This window comes from Mirounga leonina, unplaced genomic scaffold, assembly GCF_011800145.1.
Source record: "Mirounga leonina isolate KUSES-001 unplaced genomic scaffold, KU_Mleo_1.0 Mir_204, whole genome shotgun sequence".
In the NCBI taxonomy this organism is placed as follows: Eukaryota; Metazoa; Chordata; class Mammalia; order Carnivora; family Phocidae; genus Mirounga; species Mirounga leonina.
The window spans coordinates 2,922,665-2,945,813 of record NW_023270513.1 but is presented as its reverse complement, the minus strand read 5'-3'; the positions used below and the strand labels follow the sequence as shown (position 1 = coordinate 2,945,813).

At 56.8% G+C, this 23,149-nt stretch overlaps 1 protein-coding gene across 1 annotated transcript; it reads right to left on the bottom strand.

Annotated features, from left to right (window-relative positions):
• Positions 1-203: 203 nt before the first annotated feature.
• On the bottom strand, positions 204-22,357 carry NLGN3 (neuroligin 3). The gene is given in 9 exon segments (XM_035028714.1): positions 204-1,448; positions 1,450-2,080; positions 2,719-3,508; positions 5,640-5,825; positions 12,141-12,290; positions 14,139-14,198; positions 18,244-18,303; positions 18,970-19,623; positions 22,269-22,357. Coding segments are annotated over 8 exon segments (2,547 nt in total). The 5' UTR covers positions 19,427-19,623; positions 22,269-22,357; the 3' UTR covers positions 204-1,235.
• Between the last annotated feature and the right edge of the window lie 792 nt (positions 22,358-23,149).

The window sequence follows — 23,149 nt, the reverse complement described above, 5'->3', positions numbered from 1 at the left end:
CGGAGTGTAGCCCAGACTTGTCTCAGCTTAAAGGCACAGGATGCAGAGGCAGGCTGGATTCCTAGCCTGCAGGGGCGCCCTGCTGGGAGATCTGTTGGGGCAAGGCCTGTGCAAGGGAGGCAGGTTGGGAGTGCTAACTGGATTTTTTATTTTTATATCAAGACACTGTGTTTAAAATTTTTACAAAGGACAAACTCCATGGGTTTCCGTTAGTGTTTTAAGAACTTTTCTTTAAAAAAAAAAAAAAAAAAGCCAACAACAACAAAAAAACACCGCCTTTTTGAAAGAGAAATGACAGACACAAAAGAGACTCTGTAAAGAAAATGGGGCGAATTTCTGATACCATTACCCCAAGGGCAGAGGCAGAACCCAGATTACACCCAGGGGCCCTGATAACAACGGCCTCCACCAGAACCTCATTCACCAAATCTAGGTAGGGTCCCCTGGTGTAGCCAGGCCGGTGTTCCTGGCCTTTAGGGGAAAGCAGGTCACCCTGCAGTCTCTGTAGCCCTCCACAGGGACACAGAGGTGGCTGGAGAGTTCTCCCCTGTGGCCCTCCAACCCCATGCAGCGGTAGCCCCTTCCTCGTTCCACCCCATGGTCTTGCTCGAATCTGTTTCTTTCTTGGGGGTCATGTTCCTCGCCCGGATTGTGTGAGCCCTGGGGGTGCCAGAGCCAGACAGACATGGGCCTGGTGCCTCCCTTCTGGAGCCTCTTTGCACTCATGGGTTGGAGAGGCATGTGTTCCAAAATTATTTTAAAAAATCAACAAAAACAAGACCCAGAAAAAAGACCAAGTCTGGGGGAGAAAGAGCTACTCTGCTCTTTAAAGCTCCCAAGTCTGGAGTTGGTGGGTGGTGCAGTTCCAAGAGAGGCGGAAGGCGAGCACCAAGGGGGTGTCCAGCTGGTGCTTTCGGGCCCCCAGGAGTGTCTGTGATCAGGCTCAGGGAGCTGGCTTCAGCTGCTGTTGCACAGGTCCTCGGTTTCCCAAGGACTCACTTGCGTCCCCATTTGGAGGGTTTGTTCAGGTTTACTTCTTTATTTGTGTTCTTGTACATGCGGGTGCATGTCCACATCTGTCTATGTTTGTGCAGGTGGGTCTGCTGTCGGGTGTGGGTGCGTGCGTATACATATATGTCTGTGTGTGTGTGTGTGTCTGTGTGTGTCTGTGTGCATGTGTGTCTGTGGATCTGGGAGGGAGGGAGCCAGGAGAGAGGCTGTGCTCTGGGCTGGAGCTATACCCGGGTAGTGGAGTGTGAGTGGGGCAGCCCAGTACTGTTGAACCCTGCGGCAAAGGTGTTATAGGGGTGCAATGTCTGCAGCCCTACCAGGGAGTTGGGAATCATAGTGATGGTGTTGGGTGTCATGAGTGGGATGTCATCAGGGGAGCGACGCAGGGTCAGCGTGTAGTCAGGTAGTGCAGTGAGGCGCAGTGTGTCGTGGGGGGGGACCAGCCTCACATTCGTGGTGGGTGGGGCCCAGCTGTAATGCTGCCAGCTCTTCCTCAGGAGCAGCTCCCAATTCGGGGGCCCCGGCTCCCCTCTGAGGGCTGGGCTGCCGCAGAGGCTCCTGACGCCGTTTGTCCTTGCGGTAGTAGAGGGCGGCGAAGGCCAGAACGTTAAGGAACAGGAGGGAGGCCCCCACAGCAATGGTGACACTTAATTCGGTGGAGTAGTCACGAGGGTTCTCCACCAGGAGCGGCCCTGCATCCTGGTCCCCATTCCAGGACCCTTGGGCATTCTCATTGCTATAGGCAGGGGAGATGGCCGGCCGCTTGGTGCTCCAGGTCTTGCCGTTGGGCCTCCGGGTGATGTGGGAGCTGTGGGTGGTATCCGGGGGCGGCACTTTGGTGGTTGTGGACGTATAGTGGAACATGTCATGCAGGTTGTAGAGGTGGGGCACCAGGTGTTTCCAGAAGGCCACCTTGGTGGCCCGGTAATGATCGCGGACCCTTGGTTTCAGTCCGATGTGAAGGTAGAGCTGGTCTCGGGGATTGTATTTGGACCAGGCCACTTCCTCAAAGCGGTTGGCCTTGGTGTGAATGAACTTGGTGTCCTGGGGGACCGGCTTGTTGGGATCCCTGAAATACCACATGGAAATCCAGGGTCACCACTCTACCTAGGTGTGCAAAGGGCCCAGAATGCCTCCTCTCACACCCACTTCTGAACCTCTTCCCCGGTCTATAACTTCCCACATTTCCACCTTTTGCAGGGTCCCTCTCTCTGTCCACGCCCCTCCTCTTCCCCAGGGCTTTGAATTCCTATTGCCCACTGTATCGTGGAAACTGACTCATCCTTCCCTGTGCCCATCCTGTAAGGTCATGCTATAGAAGCTTTTTCTTCTCATGTGCTACCGAGCATCCACCAATCTTTTCAGCTGCCCAGTTTTTCCAAGAACCCTTGAAAGGCTCTTTATGAATATACTTTATTCCCACTTCACTCGGCCTCTGACCATCTAACCTTGAATCCCGTGGTTCTGCCAGTAACTCTCCCTGCTGCTCGGTCCTAATGCTAGCTGAGTTCTGAGCCTTGACGACATTTTGGAGGGAAGAAATGGCATGAAAGACTCAAAAGGAGGAAGGAGGAAGGGGGTGAAGAGGTTACCAAGCAAGATTTGGGGGAATATCTTTTAAAAAGGAGATGACAGAAGAGGCTTAATGATAGAGGAGCAGAGGGGAAGGCATGCTGGGGTCCCAAAGAAGAACAACCTTCTCCTTACCCGGTCTTGGCAAAGTTGGTCCAGTAGGTCATGACGACAGCACTAAGCATGACGTCATTCTTGGAGAAATTGCAGGGGAAGAGGTCAGTGGGGCCTACCATAGGGACACCAAAAACGTAGGGTACTTCGTCCCCATGAGCTGCATCTGACCAAGCAGGCTTCATGAGGCTCTGGCAGTGATGGTAGAAGGCGTAGAAGTAGGTAGGGGAGCCGTAGCGGGCGTGCAGATCAGCGGTCACCACCGAGGGCTCCACCCACTGGTGGTCGGTGAAGAGCGCCACCAGTGTTTTGCGGCGGGTCTCTGGATTGTCACGGTCTGCCCAGTCTGTGTACATGAACTTGATGGTCTCCCGCAGGGTGTCCTTACCCTCAGGATAGCCATACAGATTGTCCACAAAGTTGGAGACTGAGTAGTCAAAGTCAGTGCCAGAGACGCCATCCTCAGGGTCCACCACCCCTTCCACGAACTTGAGCCCCTCGCCCTGGTTGACACCTAGCATAATGTCATAGTTGAGGAACTCGCCCTGCTCCATGAGAATCTCAGGGTCATCAGGGATGACATCACCATCAATCACGGGGCCAAAGGCCACATGGTAGCGGGCTGGCTGGATGTCCTGCTCTACCAGCTCCTTGGCACTCTTTTGACGAAGACAGTCCACCATGTCCACCGTGTCTAGCACGTTACAGCCTACCTTGTCTGCCAACAGGCTGGTGTACTTCACCGGCTGGTAGTTCACAGCCCAGCTGGACAGGGCAGAACCACTTTGGATGATGGCCCTCTGGAAAAGCCCTACGGAAGACAGGTGGCACCAGGTCAGATCTGCCATGTCCCCCACAGCCTAGGCCTCCCTTGCCTGTCCCTGAGGGACAAATTAAACACTTCCTCACTCCTCTGTCACTGAGGCTGCCCTATGGGTGCAATGAGCTATGAAGGAAGAAGAGACCTTTCGGTTGGGGTGATGGATTAGGACCAGAGGAGGGGTTGCTGGGCCCCTGCGCTGACTGACTCCCTGCCTGCTTCGTGCTTCCTTGTTCTGGGATGAGGGCTGGTAACTTGGGGGTTAAGGAAATGCCAGCAAGAATTAACCCCTTGGGTCCCAGACATCAGCTTCCTTATGCTCCCTCTCTTTATCTCTCCTTGTCTTCCCTTCTTGCTTCCTGCCCAGCTGGGCCCAGCTCTGTGCCAGCGCACCACCAGGGAGCTGGCGCTTCCACCACAAAGGGGTCTTTTTCATGAGAGATGAGAAATGCAGGCAGGGGAGAGCCTCACATTCTGGGAGTCTGGGGAAAGATTCCCGAGGGCAAAGGCCTTGGGATCTCAAAGTCTCCAGGGAACGTGCCCTCCCAGCATGTAGTCTCCACAGTGACTTTCCTTTTCCTGAAGCTACTGATGCCTCAGATCCAGTTTCTCCCCTACCCAAGACGGAGCCAGTCCTCCAAACTCAAAAAGTGGATGATTCTTCCCCTCCCACCCCTGGAAAAAAAAGGGGGGTATCATGCTCTCCCTGGCCCCAACATTCCCAAGCGAGGGATAATCCGGCCCTCAGGCACACGGTTCCTTTCCTCTAAGAGAAAGGCAGTTGGCATGGGTAGAAAGAGAGGGAGAGAAATATAGATCACTACTTAAGAGAGAGCATCCCTTTTCAAAAGGTGATTCTCCATGAATCAGTTGCAGAAAGACCGAGAGAACAACTCTTTAGTGCAGCCAGGCCCCTTAGGAGACAGAATGTAGCACCACTCCAAGAAAGGCCTTCTCCTCCCAGGGAAATAGTTCTGGATCAGAGGAGGCACCATTCCTCGTTTCAGACAGGGCCACCCTCACAGCCGGTCACCTCACCCTCCTTTGTGGAGAAAGGGATCCCTGTTCCCACTACTATCACCTAGAAACACATTCTAAGGTGTGATGCAGATCCCACCCTGGTCTTCCCTCATCGGGGTAGTCCCTGGAGGGACAGAGGCAGAATGTTGAGATCAGAGAAGATGATTTTTCTCTCTCAGACAGACAGGCCTTCTTCAAAGAGGGACCAAGAGTCTTCCTGTGAGAATATCACTCACTCACGGGGTCGATTCCAACAACAACAACAAAAACCTTGTCCTCTCTCACAGATTTCCTTCCTTCAGAGGGAGGAAAGGAACTTATTTCAGGAAGATCTCTTCTTCATGAGAAGCTCATCTTTGCCTCTCAGAGGTAGAATGTGCTCTACAGTCCAGAGGTGAAGAGAGCTTTTCCTGCTGAGCCAAAAAGGGCCTGTTTGGCTCCCTTGGAGAGTCACTAGCAGAGCAAGGAGAGAGGCTTTCCTCTGGGCTAAGAATGGGAGTCTCCCTTAGGGTTGCCCAGCCCGGGAGGAGGTCTGGTGTGGGCTACCAGATCGCTGCCCCTCAGAAAAAGCCCACCCCACGGGTTAGCTCTCTTCACTGTTCAGACCCATCTCTCCGCTTAAGGACAGCTCCTCTCCTGTACAGACTTGTTCTTCAGAAAGAAAGGCAGAGAATGAGTATTTCTTACACCTAAAAACCAATTCCCACTCTAGATCTCTATCCTGAAGTCACATGTCCTTCCCAAACTGAAAGATTTCCCTTGCCCCCCCGAAAAAAAACCACCAAAAAAACCCCAAAAACAAACCCCGCTGTCCCTTCAGATAGACATCCTACTCCCACTCACCCAAACCCGACTCCCACACAGAAGGAGGATCTTACTTTCTCAAGAGATAAACGGGATTCTCTCTTTCCCTCTCTCACACTGGGAAAAGGACTTCTTCCCCGAGAGGAACATTTCCATTCCACTTCTCCCCAAAGGGATGCCAAGCTGATAGAAGAGGGCCAGCTGATTCCTCTGGGCACTCTGAACCCCGCAAGTCCTGAGGCTCAGGATGGGCAGCCGGCACTTCGCTAGTTGAGGTTTTGCCTCAAGGGTTACTCACCCTCAGAGTGATGTGACAGCGTGAGGAGGCTGACACAGGACGCGCCGATACCCGAGCCGAAGACAGTAATACGGCGGGGATCGCCACCAAAGAAGGCAATGTTCTCGCTCACCCAGCGGAGGGCCTGGATTTGGTCAAGGAGCCCATAGTTGCCCTTGGCAGCCTGATCGCCAGTGCTCAGGAAACCTGGATTCAACAAAGGGCATGAGGACGGTGAAGGCAGAGGGATGGGGGGATCGAGGTTATAACGGCAGGCAGGAGACAGGGAGGGGGCATGAGGACAGAGGAGGGGCATGCAGCATGGTTCTTTCCACCTAACTACCATGTACCATTGCTCCTTTCTGCAAGCTCCAGCACCATCAGTGTAGGAAGGATCGATCAGCTCCTTGCCTCCCACCCCCATTCTCCAGGGTGGAGGGAGGGGTCTCCAGACTACTCGAGGGGACGCCTCCAGCTGGGAGACTTAAGCTGCAAGAACCGCAGATGGCCAGGCCCCTGATGTGCTCTCCAGGACATTACCCTAGCCCCCCTCGAGATAGAGTGGAACGAGCAGGGACCCTGGAATCAGATGGTCCTCGGTTCATGTCCTGGCTCTACCACTTATTGGCCGTATAGCCTTGGGCAAGTTATTTAAAATATCTGGGCTACAGTTTCCTCTTCTGCAAAATGGAGGTAAAAATACTTCAAAGGGTTGTAGGCGGGATAAAACGAACCTAAGCATCTCTAATACACTCCGCACTCTGTAAGTCTATAATTACTTCTCTTTCCCCTTCCTCCTCTCCCCGAAGGAAGTGAGGATCCCAAGAGGCAAGGATTCCTAAGCTCTACTTGGCCCTTCCCGGACGGGTTAGTCCATCTGCACCTCGTTCCAGTGCCTCAGGTGGCCCTTCCCCTCATTCTCAGGGCGGATTCTCATTTCCTCTCCTCCCAAGACCTAATGAATCAGAAACTCTGGGGAGGAGGCCCAGCAATGTGTGTTTTTCACAAGCTCTCCAGGTGACTCTGGGGCCTGCTAAAGTTAGAAAACCACTGGGTGAGACCATCTTTTTCATCTGGTGGAGAAATGGGGAAGTCGGTGCAGCGTGTTACCACAGAAACAGGTCTTCCCGCCCGCCCACCCACTGGGATTTGCTGCTGAGGAGACATGTCACCATGGAGACTACCTTCCCACCCACCTGCTGGGATTTGCTGCTGTGGAGACTTGTTGCCATGGAGACTACCTTCCCGCCCACCTGCTGGCTATCCCACAGAGATGTCCTATATTCCCCCCCCCCCCAACCCTGCTTCCATTTCAGACTGATCATGCTGCCTCATTTCCTCTCTCTTCCTTGATCCCTGGGCTCCCTGGAAGGCTCTATCTTCTCCTGCCGTAGGCTTTCTTTCCAGGTGGGTAGTTGTGGACGTCTCATACCTGGATCGGTCTTTTTGGACTCCCCGTTTAAAAGCTCCCTTTGCAGCACCTGGGATCAACTTTGTGAGAGGCCACGTTTGAGGAGCCCACCCTCAGCTCACAGGGAGCTCCCTGGTGGTCCTGGCAGGCCATGGGCAGAGGCTGAATTCAAATAGACTCAAGCAGGCGCACGACCTCATCCCTGTCTTTCTCGGGTCCTCCTGTTTCTAGCTTCTGCAAAAGAGCTCATTTCATCCTCTTCAAGGGTGTTATTAATTTACATTTGGTACAATTAGGGATGTAAAGTACTTAGTTATTCCTCTCAGGACCTAGTCACAAGCCCTCTTTAGCCCCAGGTTCCCGGCGAGGAAACGTGAAGGAATTAGAGAAAGCCTGAATGAGGATGAACGGAGGAGCCCTTGTTCCTCCAGACAAGGGAACCAGCCTCTCCTCTGCCTGGCCCATTCACACACCGAAGCTGCTGCTGGGAGTCGTAAAAAGTCTGCTGACCAAGATCCAACCCAGCTGTCCAAGCCCAAGACCCTCCGGCAAGAACCACTCTGTGCTTCTCTTAGCCCTCCTGTCCTCTCTCCCTGCCTTTCTCCTTCCTCCATATTTTCTTTCCTTGTCCTCTTATTTAAGCCTCTGTGGACTTGGCTTCAGCCTCGGCTCGAGGTAGCGTTCCGTGAAATGTGTCAATGCATCTGTCCTATCAGCGGGAAGAGCCCGCTCTTTGAATGTAGTAAAGTAGATTTCGCCAGCGTGTCTCGATTCCCTAGGTTGGGAACAAAGGCCTGACAGGGCTGGGTGGAGGAGCCAACCATCCGTTTCTGCTCCCTTGGCTCCCACCAACCCCGGGATGAGAGGCGCCGGAGCATGCGGATGATGCCACGTCAACCATCTCTACTACAAGAGTCCTGCGTGAAGTGCTACATCCACGGGGCTGAGGCAGATGATCCAGCAAACGTGACCGACCGTGAGCACACAAAGCCTGGCGGTGTGGGAGAGCAAGTCGCTCGCTGCTAGGTCCCCAGTAACTCAGCCATCCACAGAAGCCACGCGAGAAGGAGCGCTGAAACACCACGCACTCCGTAAACTGTCAGAATAAATGTGAGACCGTCTCCCTGGGCCCCAGGTTGACACTGCGGTCCATGGTAAGCCGCCTGTCAACAGAGGATGAGGGAACCCGGCACATCGTACCCAAACCACATATCTCTGTCCCTCAAGGCTTGACGTTTACCAGGTTTTCGCTTTGCCCGAAGGGTACCCGAGCAGAGATGTACGATTAGATTCTGGAACCCAGATTAAAACCTGGCAAGCCTCTACTTCCTCAGCCCCAGGGATATCCACACCCGACATCCTGCTGGGGTCCCTTTCTTGTGCTGGTCTCGAGCTCCCTGGGGGCTCCTCAAATAATTAGATGGGATCCATGGACCGGCCTGTGACAGTCTCCATATAGATGAATCACCCGAGATGTCCAAAGAAGCACCTCAGGGGCGCCTGGGTGGCTCAGTTGGTTAAGCGACTGCCTTCGGCTCAGGTCATGATCCTGGAGTCCCGGGATTGGGTCCCGCATCGGGCTCCCTGCTCAGCAGAGAGTCTGCTTCTCCCTCTGACCCTCCTCCCTCTCATGTGCTCTGTCTCTCATTGTCTCTCTCGCAAATAAATAAAAAAAATCTTAAGAAAAAAAAAAAATTCAAAGAAGCACCTCAGAGTAAACCATCTTTCTGCGCTCGGTGCTTCCAGAGAAGCTGAAGGGAGGGTGAATGTGTGCATGCAGTTGGGGGTCCCAAACCGGCCCACTTGATTGGGGATGCTTGAAGACACAAAACACCCAAGTCTCAGCTACACAGCAAAATCCCCAAGTGTCAGGGACAGACCTATGTTCTACATCTGGCACCGAGAGACAAAAACATCTTGTATGTACCCAGAATCCAATCAGTGGCTTATTGATTACATCTGTGTTGCAGAGCAGGCTGTGAAGGAGACACAGGAAGTGGTGGGGAAACTTCGGACCAAATCTCAGTTTGTGACTCCTTCCGCGGTTTGGGTCATATCGTGTTGATCATTAACAGCTGAAGGCCCCAAGAATGCTATACCTGCCCCCAGATGTGCTGTTCTGGTTATGCGAATGAGAGGGGGTTGTAAAGTGGGCGGGGCGGGGGGGCGTGTTCTTAACCAGAGTTTCCCCGGATGAGTTTCGGTGGGGTCCTTGGAACCATTTCCATAGGTTTGTGTATGTGTGTGCATGTTTTTTTCTGGGGGGAGAGTCCATAGCTTTTGTTAGAACCTCAAAAGGGGTCCAAGACGCCCCCAAAAGTTAGGAACTGCTGATGTAGAAGCTTCGAGAGTAGAGAAGCGGGAGGGTTGTCAAGTAATCTGCAAACCAGGATACCATAGGGAGCACTCACCGGCAACAGGCCCCGCGCAGCCCACAGCTGTCAAGTGACGCTTCAAATCCTGAATCTCTCCTTCCTGTCTCCTTGCTCGGTGTCACTCTTGTCCTCTTTTCTCTACCCCCGTCCTTTTCCTCTCTTCCTCAATTCCTGCCCCCACCCCCACCCCCCACTCCTCCACTCTTTCTTTTCCTGCATCCCTAGCTGGTCCAATCATACAGAACCGAGGCACATTCTTTGTACTCTCTGTGCTTTCCAATAAAACCCACAGAATGGCGCTCTGTGTGTCTAATTTTTAAAAGCAGCCGAGTTGAACATTTTCTATCACTCTCACCAAGAAAATAAGGTGGCAAAACTTGTTCTGGCCTTCAACTACCGTGTGCGCGTGGCTGGATATCTGTGTGAGCTTACTTCTGGAAATTCCGGACTCTTCAGGAACTGTGCAGCCCTTGCATGTGGCTTAATAGCCGCCTTCACTTCCCCTTTACTGTCAGAGACTCAGATCCCCTTTCCTCAACAGGACAGAACACTCAAGAGAGCCTCGCCGGGATGTCTGGGGCAACTCGGGAAGACAGAGGAGCAGAGCGGCCGAACCATGACAGCCAAGCCCACCAGACCGCCGAGAGACCAAGGGAGGCGCCTTGCGTGCTTCATCCCCAGGATCCAGAGGCCACTCGAAGGCACACGGGCTCCACTGTTTTCAGGGAATATCATTTCTCCAGTCTGAACCCCAAAAAGGTGTCTTGCTAGCCCACCGAGTGTCAAGGGTCCATCAAGAAAAGGTTGCCTTTCTGGGCTCATAAACTCTACCAGAAGTGACGCACAACCCCGGGCCCTCTGGGATTAGAACCAGCAACAACGATACACTCCGAAGCAAATTAAAATCAGGTCCTGTCAGCCAAGTGGCCAGGGAAGAAGTCATGCCACGGCTGGTCCAGCACCCAGGCCTCCAGACCTGATGCGTGGCCTAGGCCCCCACTGGAACTTGGAAGACACCAGCGCTTCAGGCAAGGAGTTGCCTTCCTCCCACCATTACAAGGCTGCGTGGCTGCACGTGCTCTCGGAGGCCTGGGTGAACGTCTCAAAGGGAGCAAGACCCTCTCTGAGGTACTTGTTTAGCTCAGGACCCTGGCCGTGGGTGGGCAGTAACAGGCAGCAAGGAAGAGACAGCACAGAGGGGCAGCCTACATCACCAAAACCGGCGGGCCAACGGCAGAGGATGTGGGGGGCAGGGCCCAGGGGTGCGAATGAGGAGGCATTTGGGAAGGAAGTGTGTATGTGTGGGAGTGCGTTTGTGTGATGGGGTGGGAGTATAGGGGGATGTAGGCACGGAGAGAGTAGTAGAAATGCGTATGTGTGTATATACGGGGTCTGTAAGCGTGGGGTGTGCACACGTGTGGGGCTGAGGACAGGTGTGCGTGCGTGCATGGGTCTGGAGGCCAAACGGGGGTACATGGGTATGTATGCGTTTGTTGGGTAGGGTGGGTGAGGGAATATGTACGTATGTGTATTGCACGTATACATGCAGGGTATGTACGGGAAGAGCATCTACGTGCATGTGTGCGTGTGTGTGTGTGTATACATGGGAATGTGAGAGGTCTATGAGTGTGTGCACATGGAGAGATATGTGAGGGCCTGGGACGTGTATGGAGACGTGGAAGCAGGGATATGAGGGGGGGTGTGGGTAGTATTTGTGGATGTGCGGCATGAGGAGGTGTGTACGTGTGGGTATGGATATGTATGTGTAGCGAGGGGGAATATTGGTTTGCGTTTACATGGGGAAGGCGAGGGACATATGTGTGCGTGTGGGTGTTCGAGTGGATGTGGAAGTGGGGTGTGCAGGGGGATGCAGGTATGTGTGTGTATACGTGGAGGGAATATTTATGTACATTCAAGGTATACGCGCGTGGGGTTTGTGTGTAGATGTGGATGTGAAGGGTGTGGGTCTTTGTGTAGAGCATATACCTGGGGGTAGAAGGAAGTGTGAGTGTGGGTACGTGTAGAGTGTATGGGTGTAGATGTGGAGGGAGAGATATACGGGAATGAGGGGGCAGTCCAAGAGATCTGTGAACATATGGGGTATGGATGTGGAGTGGACAGGTATATGGTATGTGGGTATGTGTGAGGGGAAAACTGTATGTGTGGAGTGTTTATGGAGTGGTGGGGGAATGTGTGTGTGTGAGAGGCGGCCTGTAGATGTGGATGTGGGGGTCTCTGTGCACGGGTGTATGTGTGTCTTTGTGGGGTGAGTGAGAATTAATCGTATGCATCGGGGTGTGCGGTGGGCAGTGTGGATGTGTGGACATGTGAGGGTATGTAAGCGTGTGGATATGCGACTGGCTAGAAGGAGAATCTGTGTATGTGTGGGGCTTTTAGGGATGTGGGCCTGGGTGGGTAGGGTTGGGGGAAGGACACTAGAAAGTTCACAGACCCTGCGAAGCTCAGCCAAGCAACGGTCTGAAAGCAGCGACCTGGCTTGAGACAAGAGAAAGTGTGGAGGTTGAATTGAATTTCCAGTGGCAGCTAAACATTCCGGAAAGGGCCGAGGGACATGGGGAAGCTCCCAGCACTCGGGTAGGGACCGTGTGATACCACCATTTGACTCTGGTCGTTGGCACCCGCTCGGGAACCGAGGCCAGCATTAAATCCCCAGCATTCTTTCCTCTTTCCTTGAGAACCCAGGCTTCCTTCAAGGCAGCTAGCAGAGAACCATACCTAGCACCCCAACCCGATAGTTGAGGGTGATGACGATGACGTTGCCATAGCTGGCGAGGACGCTGCCGTCAATCATGTTGCCCGTCCCCTCCATGTAAGAGCCTCCGTGGATGTAGACCATGACGGGCTTAGCGCCACTGTCCCGGATGTCTGCAAGGAGAAGGGGTGAGATACAGGCTGGGTAGGATGCCCTTCCTCCCCCACCCCCGCCAGCCCTGGGGGGGCGGTGTGGGCGGCAAAGCTATCCCAGGTGCCAGGACACCACCGCCAACTCTGAGGGCAGGACTCATGGGGCCGCTCGGCCTGGAGCCCGAGCATCGGCCAGAGACTTGGCTGGAGGTGGACTTGGGCGACGGTTTTAAAGACTCTGGTTTCAGCCTCCCAGCTGAGGGCAGTCAGCCATGCCTGCTACGGCTGGGCCTAGGTAGGCCACGGCCGGGCCCCTGGGGACGGGGAGCGGGGGTGGGAAGGGGCAGGGCTGGTCTCTTAGCTGGCTCAAGTGAGTCCCTGCCCCGGGGCACCCGGGAGTCCTGGGACCTGCCATGGCTTCCGAGAGCAGGGGCTGGGAAGCCCTGAAACCCCCAAGACTAGACCAGTTACATGGAAATACGGCCATTGGCAGCAGCCGGCCCCCCAGTGCAGACAGAGACAAGAGGGGTGGGAAGAAGGGGTGGCACAGGGAGAGAACAAGGAAGGGTGTGGGTAAAAGGGAGTGAATGGCAGCGATGGGGTGGAGGGAACCTTAGTGACATGGTTTCTCAGCCATGTGCTCATTTACCCCATTGTCCCCCGGGGCGTCAGGCAGACTTAACTGGAAGCACTGGGGATGGGAGAGAGGAGAGGGGCAGAACTAAGAATGAGAGAGACCCCCTCCCCTGCCCTGCCCCACTCCGCCACCCCTCTCCCCACCGCCCTCCCCTATCAGCATTAGGGTGAAGATGGAGCCTCCCCAGAGGCCATTCAGTGAGAGACCTTCAAGCGGCTGCTCCCAAGCCCAGGCAGCGCAGCGGAGGCGTGGCGTTGGGGCTGGGCAGTCAAGAGAAGGCTCCCGGCCTGACCACCTCGACCTGCAGCCTCTCAGTGTGTGAGCTGGACCAACACTCTGCCACACCCGGCCCCACCAGCCACCAGCAGACCGCCCCCCCCCCCCCGCAGCTGTTTGGCTCCTCCAGGGGTGGAGGGGCAGGGCCAGGGCAGGGAGGTAGAAGGGAATGCTCTCTGCTGCCAAGCAAACACAACCTGTTTTCCCAAGGAGGAAGGCAGACCAGTTCAACCATCACGCGAGGATCTTATGCCATCTACTGACTGGGCTGTGGCGTCCCTGCCTCAGCCTGGCATTTTAGCCCACAGCCTTCCTGGCCCTGTCCTGAGCCTATTGCAGCCCGTGGCCCCGAGGCCATGTCTCTTTTTCTGGGAGGAGGCCGGGGTGGGTGGGTGGGGGGGATTCTAGATGGTGCTAATCTCCGGCCCCTTTGGTTGTCACTGCCTCGCTCCTCAGCTCAACGTCCTGCCGGGCCCCTCTCCCAGGAGCCAGTCTCCCCGCAAAACACAGGTGCCTCCGCAGTGAAACCCAGGTTAGGTCCTCGCCATCCGGTCTCCTTTGCGCCTCTCCCCGCCCTTCCTCTGCCCTGCTTTCTCTCCGCTCTCCCTGCTGATCGGTAGGGGCAGGTGCCTGTGAGCCACGGAAGATGGGGGAGGAAGCTGTCTCTGGCAGTGCCCGCTGTGGGACTGAGGACGGGGATAGGGGACCGGGGCGAGGAGGCCGCCCTCCCCGTGGCTCTGCTTGTGGTCCCCTGCTCCCGCCAGCCAGCCGTGTCCATCACCTTGGACCTCCCAGCGGCCAACCGGGCCAAAGATGGATGAGCAGCCCAACAGCCTCGTATAGGAACAGAAACACACCAACGGACGGACAGACAGACAGACGGGGCTTCTCCCCATCGAGAGGGGGAGGGGCTCTGTGCCATGCACCAGCCGCCGCGCCCTGCAGCCCCCAAATACCTTCATCTTCATCCCCGTCATTATCCGCTAAGTCCTCGCCCTGTTTCTTAGCGCCGGATCCTGGGGACCAGACACGGGGAGACACAACAGCACAGAACAGAGAACAAAACAGAGAGAGAATTCAAAAACAGCATGACTGCAGTGTGGCCCAGCAAGCCAGCTCTGGGCTTGGGCCCAGGACAGGCAGGAGGGATGGCAAGAACCGAGGGAATGGGTGGGCTGAGGCCCAGACCTTCGTCAGGATGATGGTGTTGCAGGCCCCTGCCACGCTGGTCTCCCTGCTGCCTCCCTGCCCCGTCTCCCTGTCCCCAACAGCCGTCTCAACCAACTACCTTCCCAGTTAGGAAGGCGGGGGCAGCACACGGGCCAGGGTAGAGAGCCAGAGACCCACTCAGGGAAAGGATTTCTCCCGGGGGGCAGGGCCTGCGCGTGTGTACACAGGCAGGCTGAGCTGGAGAGCAGCGACAGGCGCTGAGGGTGACAGGTGGCGTTGGCCAGAATGTTGGATATGGATGCGAGCTATTAGGGCAGAGCCGGGTCCTGGGGCCCCCAGCCCTAGGCTACCTGGGCCCGACGGGTGGGCTCAAGCTGGGCCTCAGCTGACCCTGATTCCCAGAGGAGGAAATGGGAGATGAAGCTTTCCCTCTGGTCTTCCTCGTCGGGGCCCCCTGCTCTGGCTAACGGCAAATGGGGTTCCTGTGAACAGGACCCAGGCCTAAGAGCAGCAAGGAGTGCTCTGAGATCTAGAGAGAGCCAGAGAGGGAGGGAGGGAAAGGAGGAACGGGGGAAGGAGAGAGGGACATGAAAGAGATGGAGAGAGAGAGAGAGGGAGACAGAGGAGTAATGGTAACAGCTCCTACCACAGACCGAATATTTACCGTGTGCCAGACCCTCTACTTCTGCCATACTGTTTGATCCTCACATCCCAATGAGGTAGGTACTGCCTCTATTCCTGTTTCACTGATGGGGAAACTGAGGTTCAGAGCGGTAAAGTGACTTGCTCCAGATCACACAGCTAGGAAGCCCTAGAGGTAAGATTCAAACCCGGGTCTGCTTGACTCCAAAGCCCATGGTCTTTCCACTGCACCATGCCACCTCTCTGGGGATGGGGGAGAGGTAAGGAAAAAATCAGCGAGAAAAGAGGTGGAGCGTGGGGGGGAGGGGAGAGAAGGGACAGAAGGGAAGGAGAGAAAAGAAGGGCCCAGAGGAGAGAAGAGAGACACTTAGGACCTGTGGGTAAGTTGGCACCAACTCTCCTTCCTGTTCTAAGATGAGACGTGCATCTTGAGCATGGCTGTGGAGAAAGAGGACCTACTTGCCTGGATGCTGGGCAGAGTGGGGAGACAGAGGTCATTCTGCCAGCACCCCAGGGCTTACCCTCTTGTCTGTGACACCAGATACTCTCAGCCTGGAGGCAGCAAATAGCCCTCTTTCCCAGCTGGTCCGGGCTCTGGTGACTGAATTCCCTTACAGCTATTAATCAAAACAGGAACCGCCCTCATATTACAAAATGGCTTTTCAACTAGGGCAAGAGCCAGGGCCCCGAGGGGCAGAAATGGCCTCCGGCTTCCCGAACTTCCAGTGGCACCTGGCAGGACAGCACTCAGACACCCTGTGGGGCACGGGGCATCATCACGCACACAGCGGACAGCCCCCCAAGTGGAAGGGACTTACTCATCCCAAAGCATGAATTCCCTCCAACTTGATGGAGGTGGAAGTGGGGGGAGGGGGCAGGTCCTCCCCCCCACCCCCCCACCCCCGCCGCCAGAAATCCCTCACTTCCAATGGGGACGGACTTAGAAGGTGGGGCCCTATTGTCCCAGCCCGCCGCCAAACCCCCGCCCACCAGAAGCATCCCTGGGGTGGCTGCCTGGTCCTAGCCCGCTCTCTGCACAGACGCCTTCGCTCCTTCAGCTTAGCACTTGCAGAACAGCTCCTTGTCATGCCTGTCACCCAGGCCAGCTCGACCAACCATCCCCCTGTCCCAACACTGGGCTGCCGCAGGGTCCCAGCCGGGCCAGTCCTGCCTACACTATGCACACCACAGGCCTAACGACCGCTGCGGATGTCTCTCCCCCAAGAAGCGGGGTCTCTAAATTCCGTTCCAAATGGCCAGCAGGCCCTGGATAGGGAACTAATTTGAGCAGCGAAATGACCAAATGCCCTCCCCCACGCTGTCTGGAACTCACTTCCCAGCTTGGCCTGTGGGGCTTAGCTGAACCGGCTGGGTTTCAATCCTAGGATAGAAGCTTCATCAGAGTAGTGATGAAGCCTTTGGTTACGTCTAAATCTTGCCCCTACCTCCTAGCCCTCCACAGCCCAACAGCGCCTAGCCCATGGCCTTGCCCACAGTCAACGGTCCTGATGGGGAAATGTTTGCCCTCGACTGGAGCTTCCAGTCAGCTCTCTAGCCAAACTCTCAGGACTGGATGGCCCTGGGCTCTCACTGGCACCCTGGGGAGATCATTCCTCCTAGGAAATGGTTAACGGTTAACGTTCACATCATCCTCTCTCCCCCGCCCCCCACCCTCCCCCTCAACCCAAGCAAGTAACCCACCGGAGCAGGTTTAAGAGACCCTCTTCCTGAATTCATTCACAGGCTAGTGGAATGTTAAGGCCTGAATGGTCTCCCTACCACCTCCGGAGGCGGAAGCAGAGGTCCCTCTAGGAAAAGACTTGCCTAAAGTCTCACTGTGAGTTAGCAGGAGAGCTGGGGCTCAGCCTGGCTTTGTGGCTCCCAGCCCAGCACTCTTTTTGCAATGCCACAGTGCTTCTTCACTTGTGCGGAAAAAGTGCTTGCTGATCGCCTACTGCGTGCGAGGTTCTGGGCTGGGTGTGGGGATGTGGCGGAACACTGTCCCTAGAGCCGCAGGCCCCACTCAGCGCTCCAGGGTGCGTCAAGAGCACTCAGCGCGTGTGCGCGCACACGTTCAACATGTGGATTCCCGGAATCTGCCCCCAGAGATTCCTGCTCAGCAGGGAGCATCCTGGCCCAGGAATCCTGACAGCCCCACTGGGGTAGGGTGCTGGGGTGGGGGGGAACCCTGCCCTAGGATTTCAAAGGAAAACAAACTCCACACTTGCCAAAAGATTGTGGGGATCAGGCTGTGATTTTCCACCTGTTCCTTAAGCTGTTGCTGTTTCCAATTTGGCCCAGCCCATCCACGTTTCACCATTGTTTTCAGAGTCGGGGAGGTGGGAATGACCAGATGGGAGCTGCCTCGCGTGCGCGCGCTACAGTGGAAAGAACATGGCCCTGAGGGTCAAGAGACCCGGGTTTGGGTCCCAGCTCTGCCACAGACCAGCGACAGGGCCTCGAGCAGCAGCAAGTCACTCCCCTGGGCCTGTTTCCTCATCGGTAAAATTGGGAAACTGATTCCTGCCTTACAAGCTTCCAGGGACATGGGGAGGATTTTACGAGCTAAGTATGAAAGCGCTTTGCAGAAAAACATGACGTGCGCTATTCGGATAGGAAGAATTATTTCTACAGGGGGAGCACATTCCTCCCAGCAAGAGGGTAAACGCAAAATTCAGGATCTCGTGCCTCCTTTAGAGTCCGTGGTTCCCAGAGACTCCCAAGGTCTGCCACCGGACTAGCCGGAGCGGGGGCGGGGGGGGGGGGGGTTACACAGCTATGCTCCACCCAGAGGGGGTGGGGGCGGTTGGCAGGATGACTTCAGGGCCAGAGAGAGCAGGGAAGAGCACGGAGGGATGAGCTGGTGGCTCCCCCTGCCAGGAAGAGGACAGAGGCTCTGGCTCCATCCTGGCTGCCTAGAGATCCACCCCCCCACACACCCCCCCGCCAGGTGGCTCAAGAGAGAACTGCTGGCTCTGTCTTTGGCACATATGTTAGTGTGGAATCCGGGGCTGGGAAGAACAGAAGAAATGGGGTTGCTGCAGCTTTTGCTCTGAACCTGCCTTAGGCCACCGAATCCTCCCTGACGAGCAGCCAGGGCCCTGGGCTAAGGTGGAGCTTAGGCTTGCTCACCGATCGCCCCCTGAGCCTGGGCTACTTGAAGGAAGGCTGGGTCCTCGGGGGCAAGGGCAGGTGGGCAGGCAGCCCTCCCTCTCTCTCTCTCTCCCTCCCCGCCGGCTCGCTACCTACCTCCTTTCCTACAAATTTTCTTGTTGGGCTTTCGGGCGCATTCCTTGGAAATCCGCTTTACTGTAAAATGAATAAAAAACTAAAAAATAACAGGAGGCCTCTGCCCAGGGGCATGCACCCCCCACCCCCCCCAGGCCCCAAGAGCTGCTCTGCAGGCGGCACATGGCAGAGAGCCTGTCCCACCATCTCCTTGCTTCTGTCACTTACCTTGGTGTGAGCCCCGCGGGAGGAGGCAGCGGCTAGCCAAAGAGGAGGCTCCTAAGCAATGCCCACCAGGCTGGCCCCCCCACCCCCCGCACGCGCCCAGCTCCCTTGGCCGCACACACCTACCACCTTTCAAAGCAGGCAGGATGGCAACAGGGGGGCCTGGTGGAGCCAGCGTCCTCCCGCGGGCGGCTGCCTGCAGTGACCCATTCTCCCCCAGGGAACCCCCATCCAGCACTCTGGCCCTAGACCTGTCAAAGCTCTCAGGCCTGGCCAGGCCCCTCCTGGTAACAGTGTCACTCACACACGGGAGCTCAGACAATGCTGGGGGAGGGAAGAACGGGGAGGGGAGGAAGGGGGGGAGGCCAAGCAGAGTGATGGTTAGAAGCATCTTCACGGACGGACGGACAGACGGACGGAGGCATGCTGCTGCAGGGCGCACAACCACATGCAAGCCGCGAACACCACAGGGCGGGGGGGGGGGTTGGCGGGGAGGGCACAGTGCCTGGCCGCAGCACTCACCATCCTCCGTGGGCACATAGACATTCAGGTAGAGGCAGTCTTCGTTGGGCTCCTGGATGTAAGTAGCGACAATATCCAAGTTGGCAGTGAACCAGACGGGCAGCATGACTTCGGGCACAGCTGTGTGGATGTTCTGGGGGCACACTGGGGGAAAGTGTGTGGCGTTCCGGATGCCCGACCAGGATGGGGGTGGCTCAGGGGGCAGGAAACGTTTCTCGCCGACGGGGGGAGCTGCGTAGGGCACCCCCAGGTACTGGTCCACAGGTCCCAGGATTTCACTGGGCAGTGGCACCCGGGCACCCCTTAGCTTCCCAAAGTGAGTATTGACCGTGGGCGCTGGGGCCTGGGTACTGGCCCTCAGCACCAAGCTGAGGAACCACAGGGTGAGGCACAGGCTCCGGCCAACCGTGGACTTGGGGCTCAGGGACAGCGAGGGCGGGCCAAGCCGCAGCCACATGTTCCGGGCAGGGGGACTGGCAGGAAAGGCAGACTCCAGGGTCACAGCATCAGCCCGACAGGCAGCCCCTTCATGGCCACACTGACTTGAACCTCAAGACTGAGCTCTCGAGGGACACCTACAGGTGCCCGGCAACACGGAGAGGTCGTCCAAGCACCACAGCTTCAGAAAGGGAACTCCCTCAGGGCCAGACAGGCCTGTGGAAAGAGGGAAGTATGCGTCACCTTGGGGGGGGGGGCCGGGGCCGGCTGGGCGGTCGCGGTCTTTGGGGGCCCTGCTGGGCGCCGGGGCCGTTCTCCCACAGGTAGGAGAGGTCTCAGTGCCCGGGGCTCCGGGGACCCGCCCGCGAGCTCCTGGCCACGGTTGGAAAATCCTAGGGGATCGACCCAGTGATCAGTCGTTGCCCCTGCAAGTTGCCCCATCCCCAACTCCGACTCCTCAGCCAGTGGAGCTCATCGGGGTCAGCTGGAGCCAGAGGGGCACGTAGTCGCAGGGGGGTGGGGAGCGCTGGCAACGGAGCTCAGGGCCCTGAGCACGCTGGACGTGAACAGCGAACTCTCTAGACCCCTGGTGCCGCTAAGCCCACATGGGGACCTCCCACACCAGGAGAGGGTGGGATCGTTAACCTCACTCTGGGGTTCAAAGGCATAAGCAGGAAAAGCAGCAGATAGGCAGAGCGTCCCACATGGAGACCCCCTCACCCTCACAGGTCAACCGGGTGGGGGGGGGATGGGGGGAGGGCAGGATGGCCACTCACCAGAGCCCCCAGACCCTCCTGTGCCCCTCCTGTACATTTCTCTTAAGCCCTCACTGCTCCCAAATTCTTAAGCCTTGGTCCTTTCTGTCGGCTGTCTCTAATTCGCACCGAGTGCCAGAACTGAGGCAGAGACCCGTCTGCCGAGGACCCCAGGCATTGTTGATGCTCAGCCAGTGTAAAATAAACAACGGAGTGTGGGGGACACACACTCAGGGACTCATGGAGATAAAGTCACAAAGACTCAAAAAAGGGAGCGAGAGAGACCAAGCCAGGATCACAGACCCTGCGATATTCGCTCAGGGAGACATACATTCCAAACCCACAGAGATCCCTCATATAGTCCCACGTTCTGAGACGGACAGCCTCCCCGAGCCAGAGCCTCACGGAGAAATACATTCAGAGACACACACGCAGGGACTTACTGAAATATAATCACACACACACCACACAGGTAACCGTCCAGAGACACATGCAGCATAATGGTGACACCTAGGTGGAGACAGAATCAGAAATAGCAGCACACTCTAACACACACAGGCTTTCTGACACACCATTATAAAGCCAACACATACATACAGGCGCACACACACGCTGCTGCATGGACACACACACACACACACACACACACAATTTAGTTTTCCCTATTTCTCCCGCCTTCCAAGATTGCCGGCCTGCTCCTTTAAGAACTGGCTGAAGGGGTGGGGGAGGGAGATTGGGAACGCCCGGCAATCGGCCACCACGAGAGGGGAATGAGAATGTGTGAGAGAGAGAGAGAGAGAGAGAGAGAGAAAGAGATAGAGAGCGAGGGAGAGAGAGGGAGGGAGAGGGAAGGAAAAGGAGGGAGAGCGAGGGCGAGAGAGATAGAAGGAAAGGGAGAGAGAGCTAGAGAGAGAGAAGGAGAAAGGGAGGGAGGGAAGAAGGAGGAGGGAGGGCGGGCCAAGCGACTAAAGGGGTGGGGGCTCAGAGGAAATGGGGAGCAAAGTACGGGGTGGGGGGTTAGATCCCAGACATTGCCCAGAATGCACCCGGGGTGGGGGGTGAGGAGAGGAAAGGGAAAGGAAGGGGTAGGAGTAGGGAGGTGGGGCAGGAGGGAGTGGGTGTGTGTATGTGTGTGTGTGTGTGTATGGGGGGGGGGATAGTCCGCAGCTGAGTTCACACAATCCCCCCATTCACTGTCTCCATGGCAACTCTGGGGCACAGACCGCTCATTCACACGGCTTCCCCGCCAGCAACCCCCCCCACACCATTAACCCCCTCGGTGCCGCCCCTCCCCACGAATTCCATTAACCCCTTCGGGATGCCTCCCTCTCCAGTAACCCTTCGGTGCCAAATGCCGGTCCCCTTTGAGTCAGTTCCCTGCAGCCCCTCCCCCCCAGAACACCTAGACAAATCGGCCGACCCCCAAACGCCCTCTGTACCCTAGGGCCCACTGTGAGTCCCCAAGGCCGAGATCTCCATCCTGGTCCAACTTGCAATTTGGGAGAAGACAAGGGGAGGTGGCAATGCCGGGGATGAGAGTGGCATCTGGGGTACTTTGGGGGCTGGAGCAGTATTTGGGCGAGGGGCATTGTGCAGGAATGGACTGGTATCGAGAACTGCAGTATTGGGGGCTACGCGGGTCCGGAATGGTATTGGGGGACAGATCTGCATTGGAATGGGGGAGGATAGGATAAAGGCCTGGGGGGGGGGGGGGCTGCAGAGAGTGGGGGAGGGAGCCTGGCTGTGAGATGCTATGAGGGAAGAGGGGTGGGGCGGCACGGCGGGGGAGGGGGGACTGGCAATGTGCAATACAGGAATAGGGCCGGGGCCCCTTAGCAGGGGTATTTTGATGAGCATGCGGCCAGGCTGTGGAAATAGGGGGACCATGGGTGGGAGGATGATAGGGATGCGGGATTCAGGGAGGGGGTGGAGGAGAGAAGCGAAGCAGGGGAGGATTGGAGGGTCAGGGGTACCGATGGAGAACATGGGGTTGGGAAGGATGGGGAGCATCGGCTGGGGAGCAGAGGAGCCCGGGATTGGGAGGGGACAGGATCGGGGCAAGGTATGGGCAGCTAGAGGATGAGAGACCGGGGCAGGCGGCCTCACCTGTTCCCCGGGCTGTTGCGAGCGACTGAACCGGGCCGCGGACCACCCATATCGCCTCCAGGCCAAGGGCTCCGCACCTGAATCCCCGAGATCTGCTCTCCGGCAGCCTGGCTGCTGTGCCCGCGCACCGAGGGGGCGCGCTGCGCGTGCCCGGACACGGGGGGGGCGCGGTCCCTGCCATTAACTCCTTTTGTGCCGGAGATGGCTCAAGTCCTGGGGCATGGCCCAATTCCTCCCATGCTCAAGCTCGCTCGCTCAGCTCACCCTCTCTCCCTCTCACACACACACCCCTCAAATCAAGACAGGCGATCTTCCAGGGCAGCTAGCTCAAACTTTACCTGCAAAGCTTGAAACCTTGAAACAAAGGGAGAAACTGAGGCACCGTCTGCAAGAGCCCCCGGTGATACTCTACAAAAGACAAGCCTCCAGCTTGCTCAGCATCCCTCGCCTCTCCCCTCCTCAGCACCAGCGCGACTCAAGCAGCAAGCCGCGGAGGGTGGGGGCACTTGGCTCTCATCCTGTCGCTCGCCCAAAGGTCAACGTTGTTCCTTTCCGCCGCTGCTGCTGCTGGGGCATGTCAGACTGAGACTGTCAGCATGCCAGTTGCCCCCACGGTTGCAGGCTGTCCCCTTCAGATCCCGCTGTCTTTGTGTCTCATGTTGCCCTCTGTAGTGCACCTGTCCCGTTTGTTTAGCCCCTACCCCCCACCCCGAGTCCCTCCGAGTGTCCCTCATCCCAGCCGAGCCCCCTAACCCTGCGGTTCCTCAGAATGTTTATGTCAGGATAGAGCAGGTCAGAAGTGAGCTTCGGTCACGGTCACGGCTGCCCGGGCCATGTCCGGAGTTTCATTCCTTGTGCACACGGCTCTGAAACTTGCTGAG